Consider the following 6,600-nt stretch of genomic DNA (forward strand, 5'->3'; position numbering starts at 1 on the left):
ATAAAATTTTGGGTTCTTGATTTTTGTTCTTCAAAGTTATCAAATAATTTCTCCTTTTTTGTTTTTTATTTTTGGCTCGAGAATTTCTCTTTGTTTGGTAGTTTTTACGCTTTATTTTGGCTCTAATTTTCGCACAGGTACTTGTTTTTTGAATTAATCTTTATTTTTTTTGCTCGTTTAATCAAAATGATTTAGTTTTGTTTGAATTTCGTCCATGGTATATTGATTGCTGTGTGTAGTTTCCATTTAAAATTGAATGTTTATTAGTTCTGTTTAATACTGGTATTTATCTCTTCGAATTATAGTAAAGAACTAAAAACAAGAAATTTTTTTTTTGAAATTTCATTAGGCATCACAGATTTAGAATTAGACTAAAAGGAACTGTAGATTATGTTTTCTTTTTAAATTTTTGATTGAAATTTGGTGAAGCTTTTTTGCCTGCAATTAGTTTGAATTTTCATTGAAATATTTTTTTTTGAGGTATGATTGACGGAAAAAAAAATGATGTTAATTAAAATTTTGATTTCTGAACAATTTTTGCAGCACTTGATTCAGGTTCTGTGTGAAATTGAGCCAAACTTCTTTAAAAAAATTTCTCTGTTTAAAGCAAGTTGTGAAGCAGTGTAAAGTCCTACTTCAGCAACTAATCGCTTGAGTAATTGGATCTGTAAAGCTTTAAACAAAGGAAATATAGTTGAGTGGGATGGATGTCAGTGATCTTTTAACTTCTGCTGGAATCAACATAGCTATATGTGTTGTGCTTCTGTCACTGTATTCCATATTGAGGAAACAACCAGGCAATGCGTGCGTGTATTTTACACGGCGGCTTGTTTCGGAACCGGTAAGGGGTACTGGTGCTATTAGTTGCTTTGAAAGATTTGTGCCCTCTACAGGCTGGATTGCTAAAGCCTGGCAAGCAACCGATGAAGAAATATTGGCTGTCGGCGGTGTCGATGCTGTAGCTTTCATGAGAATAGTTGTTTTCAGGTGATTAAGTCTCAAATTTAAGTTCAAAACATCTTGAAGTGGTTCAACATTTCAATTTCTGTTTCGGTATCTATGGTTGTTTTTGCAGGTTTACTAACCGCCCTGCTATGTTCTTCATGTCCTTTACAGTATTCGGGTATTCATCATTGCTGCTGTAATTTGCCTTTTTATAGTGCTTCCAGTAAATTATTATGGACAAGATATGCAGCACAAGGAAATCCATTCAGAATCACTTGAAGTATTTACAATTGGAAATGTAAAAGAAGATTCTAAATGGTATGTTCTGTTTCACCCTTTATTATGGTGAGATATTAAGATGTCACCCCAATACGGAGAAAAAACAGCATTCATTGATATTTTTTTCCTTTTGTTTAAATTTTTTTCAGGCTTTGGGTCCATTGTCTGGCATTATACCTCATATCCTGCTCAGCTTGTGTTCTACTTTACTTTGTAAGGATGTACAACCAAAAAATCGTCATTTACTCGTATAGTTTAACTTGTATATGCATTTAATTTTTTTTTCTAGTATTCATTTAAAGATTATTGCTTTGTTCTAGGAGTATAAAAATATCACTAAAATGAGGTTAGCACATATTACTGGATCTCCTCCCAATCCAAGTCATTTCACAGTTCTAGTCCGTGGTGTCCCTTGGTCCCCGGATAATTCATACAGTAATTCAGTGGAACAGTTCTTTTCAACTTATTATCCAGAAAGCTATTTGTCCCATCAGATGGTATATGGATCTTGTACAGTTGATAAATTAATGGTAAGCATCTATCTTTGAGTGATTTACGTTACTGACATAAATTTATACCAATTTAACCTTTTCTTTAACAATGCTGTCTTTGCAGAAGGATGCAGAGAGAATGTACAGAATGCTAAAATCCATTGACCCACGGTTTCTAGACAGGTCTTTGCCATATTGTATTCCTGGAGGAGCTGCACATCCCTTTATGGTGCTTAACCTTAGAGCAGACAGTGTTAGCAGTTCAACCAGTATGGATAGGCTGCAACCAAGTCAAAGAAGACAGGTTGAAAATCATTGAATAACTTCAATAGTTCTTATTTCAAGTTTATGTGTGTATAAATTGTATATAAGTTATGCTTGGCATTTTTAGTGGTTTTTGTTAGGAAAGTTAACAGATATTGTTTGCATAATATACAATGAAGCAGTTACTGTTTTCAGTCTCAAAGTGAATTTGCTTTAATATTTCCTCTAGATCATTTTATTGTGCTATATATAAGCATCTTTCTTTCATCTATCTTTGCCAACTTGGGAATTGCTGCCATTTTGTCGCTAAAAGTTTGCATGCTGATCACTAACTTTCATAACTTTGATGGAAGTGGCTATGTGATGTTCTATTTTATTTTGACCTTTGATACAGGAATGTCCAGCTGCTTTTGTTTTCTTCAGGACTCGCTATGCTGCTCTTGTTGCAGCACAAGTTCTTCAATCATCAAATCCCATGTTGTGGGTGACAGAACTTGCCCCTGAGCCACATGATGTTTATTGGTCAAACCTCTCCATACCGTACAAACAAGTTTGGCTTCGTAAAATAACAACTCTTATAGCTTCTGTTGTTTTTATGTTCCTGTTTCTTCTTCCTGTTACATTTGTGCAAGGCTTGACTCAACTAGAGCACTTAGACCAGCTATCACGTAGAGTTCCATTTCTTAAAGGAATTTTAAAACAGTGAGTATCATTCCCCACACTCTATTGCAAAACCAGTATAAGCTTGTTATTTTTTTTTTCAATTATGCTGCTTTCATATCACATTGCAGTCATGACCGATGCCTGATGCAACAAACTCTATATAGAAACCTGCATGAAAAGAACCATAATCGTGAACCCTGTTAATACTCCTATATCTGCTATTGCTTGTGGCGCATACTGAGAACAGGCCTAGATTGAAGGCTCTGAAAGACAATCTAGAGTACATAAATAGCCAGATACAACTTATTATAGTGATGTCATTGTTATTTAACTGCATTAAACTCACCCAAGCTCTTGGTGTGTATTAATACATGTACATAGGACAAATATCATTGTTATTAAGTGGAAACTGGAAGGAGTTAAAAGAGAAGGAACCAGGTACTCATTGTGAATCTATGTTGTTTGTTATGCTATGCAGGGAGTTCATACACCGGGTGGTAACAGGTTACTTACCAAGTGTGATTCTAATGTTATTTCTTTATGCTGTTCCACCAACCATGATGTTATTTTCTGCAATGGAGGGGAATATTTCACGTAGTCAGAGGAAACGGAGTGCTTGCATCAAAGTTCTGTACTTCACAATTTGGAATGTTTTCTTTGTTAATGTCCTTTCTGGATCCATCATCAGGCAATTGACTGTTTTCTCAAGTTTTAAAGATGCACCTAAACAACTTGCCAGAGCAGTGCCAACCCAGGTAACCTTTCCATGCGTCCTCAATTGTTGGTTTAATAAAACCTCAACACCTCCAACTTCATGGCAAGTTGTTATATGCATTTAGATTTAGATTTTACCCTGGTCTATTGAGATGCATGAAATACACTATTAAGCGCTCTCTTTTGTAGGCACTCACATAGGACAGATTGCTTTTCTCACTTTTTTATGGCATGTGATTGTGTATCTTCAGGATTACATCTAACTGAAGTTGTTCTCGTCTGCAGGCTACCTTCTTCACGACTTACGTATTATCATCAGGCTGGGCTAGCTTGTCCTGTGAAATAATGCAACCTTTCCCGCTTATTTGCAATTTTTTCAGAAAATTCATACTAAGAACCAAAGTCGAACCATCTAGTTGTGCTCTAACCTTCCCTCACCATACTGAAATTCCACGGCTGCTTCTGTTTGTACACATTGGCTTCACTTGTTCCATTATGGCACCCTTAATATTGCCCTTCTTGCTGGTTTTCTTCTTTCTCGCTTTCCTCGTCTATCGAAACCAGGTGAGTTTTATCCCATCAACTTTTATATCCTCTTGCCTTTCGTCAATGATATCATCTGTAACGGTTTGTTGTATGCTTCAATGCCCTCAGTATTGTGTAACCTCATACATAGTCTACATGTACAATTTCACATTTATGGTACTAGGTGATCATGCTGTATGCATATGCAGTGCATGATGATGTTGTGGAAGCATTTCTATTTATGTTTTCACTGTTAGGTAGACCGATTTAGAAGAATTCAGCTTTTACCTTTGTTCCTTGTCTTTTTTTTTTTTTTCAGATTCTCAATGTATACGTACGAAAATATGAAAGTGGGGGAGAATTCTGGCCTATTGTTCACAACTCAGCAATCTTCTCCCTATTGTTAACACAGGTTATCGCCCTCGGGGTCTTCGGCATAAAACGATCACCGGTTGCTTCTGGTTTCATCATTCCCCTAATATTACTCACTCTTCTCTTCAATGAGTACTGTAGGCAGAGATTTTCCCCTGTTTTCAAGAGGAGACCTGCACAAATTCTTATAGAGATGGATCAACAAGATGAGCAATTGGGAAGGAAAGAAGAGATTCATAATCAAATACGTTCCGCATACTTCCAGAACCCGATAATCTCTCATCAAGTGTCCATTAATTCCAACTTGCCGTTGTCTAGAAACACATCACACCACCAAGGAGACGAAGATAATTTGCATGGTCTCAAGTCATTGAAACCATTCAGGTACATTTAGTTATTCCTGCTATTTAGTGCATAGTTCCTTCCATCCTGAATTGGTAAAAGTATTTTGGAGACCCCACTACTAAGAAGAATTAGATTGTATTTTGCTTCAATTACTCAAAGAATGGGTAAATTAATCTCTGTACACTAGATCAAAGAATAAACTATCTTTTTTTGTTAAGATTTTCATCCATTTTTGCTATTAAAACCTAGCGTGGTTGATAGAATAATCAAATAGTTACACAGGACGTGTTGCGTACATCTTAGTAGAAATTGATGAAATTTTTAACAAAAGAACCCGTTTGCTCTTTGATCTCATTTATAGATCCTAATTTATCTATTTTTTAGTAAAGATGACAAAATGCAATCTGGCTCCTACTACAAGTGCCTTCTTGATATTTTTACCTCCTGAATTACTATTAATAATTTGATTTGATCTGAACTGAATTGAACCGAGCCTAACTTTTCAGGTATTCAACAAGTTCAATTAGATGAACAATAGGCTGTTGATTGCACTTGGGAACTGATTGATTCATCTCTTATCGTCAATGTGCCAAAAAAAGGCACCATCATCATATTGGCGGTTGCTTGCTGGGACCAGTAGCTGTAACTTGTACATTTATATAGGAAACATTTAACACCAGTAAAGAGGCAAAGAGAGACTGGAAGCAGCACATAGGTAATAGTTTTTTTTGCTGTGGAAAATTAAGTACTTTTTCAGTTTTATTTTCTCAAACTTTATGGGGCCGAGATAATTCATACACAAGATGCCCTTGTATATGTATATAACCTTAGACTTTAGTAATTTAGGTTTTTATACCATCAATTTGAAGCTAAAATATTGTGTATTTTTTCCAATTGTATATATAATATATGTGTCTTTAAACATGTATTTTTTTCAATGTATATAATATATTTTTCTTGATTAAAGAAAGATTAGTCTAATGTATAGTAAAAATAAATTAATTTAAAAAATACTTAAAAGAATAAAATGATATTTTAAAAGTAATGAAAAAAAAAGTAAATAATAATAGACAGTGAAACAATAGTAATTAAATAAACTAAACCAAGCATAAATTAAGATAATTAAGCTGAGATATCTTTTGTTTGTTAGATATAATAGTGATGTGATTTGATAATTTCCAAGTGATTTGTCAATGGATCAAGGAACCAACACCAAGATGCATGGTTCTCATTTTTACTGCAACATATGTAATAAGATGGATGCCATTATTTGCATCTAATCTCAATAGTTGTCAAAATGTAATCACCATAGTACCCCTTCAAAAAGCACCCATCTAAATTGATAATCCTTAAATCTAACTTTATACCCATCTTTGAATGCTTGCGGACAGATTATACAAGCTTTGAAATAACTTAGTATCTAGGGAGCATATTGTGGTGGTGCCAGAGCCTTATAATCATCTTTGTTTGCTTATAGATAGATATACAACCTTTGAAATAACTTAGCATCTAAGGAGCATATTGTTATGGTGCTAGGTGTTAGGAGTCTTAAGCTCTCCTAAGTAATCATAAATCTTCCCATACTTATTTTTATGACTCCCTCTAATTAATTCCAGTGCTCTTTGGCTCTAACATATTTGGTAAGTGAGATAATTGTCAGAAAGACTTTTTTCACACCCTGTTGCAATGATGTCAGGGCATAATTAGGGTCACTAATAAACTCATCTTTATAATGTCTGCCAACCATTTTGCTATGTTCTTCCTTTTATGGACCTTTGAGCAAGTATGTTGAGGGTTATAAGTTTTGATTTGTCATGTTTACTCAACTTGGTCATTAGGGTTTACTTTTGAGGCTCATAAGATTAGTATCCTTACGAATTGTCTTCAACCTCATATTATCATTTTTGGGCACTCAATAAAATATTTGTTAACCTTAACATACTGCTTAATAACCTCTTTGATATATAGTGTCTTTGGTTGGGAATGTTAATTTTTTTTTCAA

The 6,600-nt window shown here is 34.5% G+C and overlaps 1 protein-coding gene across 1 annotated transcript; it reads left to right on the plus strand.

Annotated features, from left to right (window-relative positions):
- On the plus strand, positions 1-5,491 carry LOC107938307 (CSC1-like protein RXW8). The gene is made up of 11 exons (XM_016871405.2): positions 1-137; positions 544-987; positions 1,117-1,263; positions 1,374-1,437; positions 1,545-1,754; positions 1,840-2,019; positions 2,374-2,681; positions 3,121-3,397; positions 3,642-3,920; positions 4,201-4,637; positions 5,105-5,491. Exons 2-11 carry the CDS (start codon positions 704-706, stop codon positions 5,127-5,129), a joined length of 2,211 nt encoding a protein of 736 aa, XP_016726894.1. The 5' UTR covers positions 1-137; positions 544-703; the 3' UTR covers positions 5,130-5,491.
- Positions 5,492-6,600: the final 1,109 nt, after the last annotated feature.

This window comes from Gossypium hirsutum, chromosome D06 (genome assembly GCF_007990345.1).
Source record: "Gossypium hirsutum isolate 1008001.06 chromosome D06, Gossypium_hirsutum_v2.1, whole genome shotgun sequence".
Lineage (NCBI taxonomy): Eukaryota > Viridiplantae > Streptophyta > Magnoliopsida > Malvales > Malvaceae > Gossypium > Gossypium hirsutum.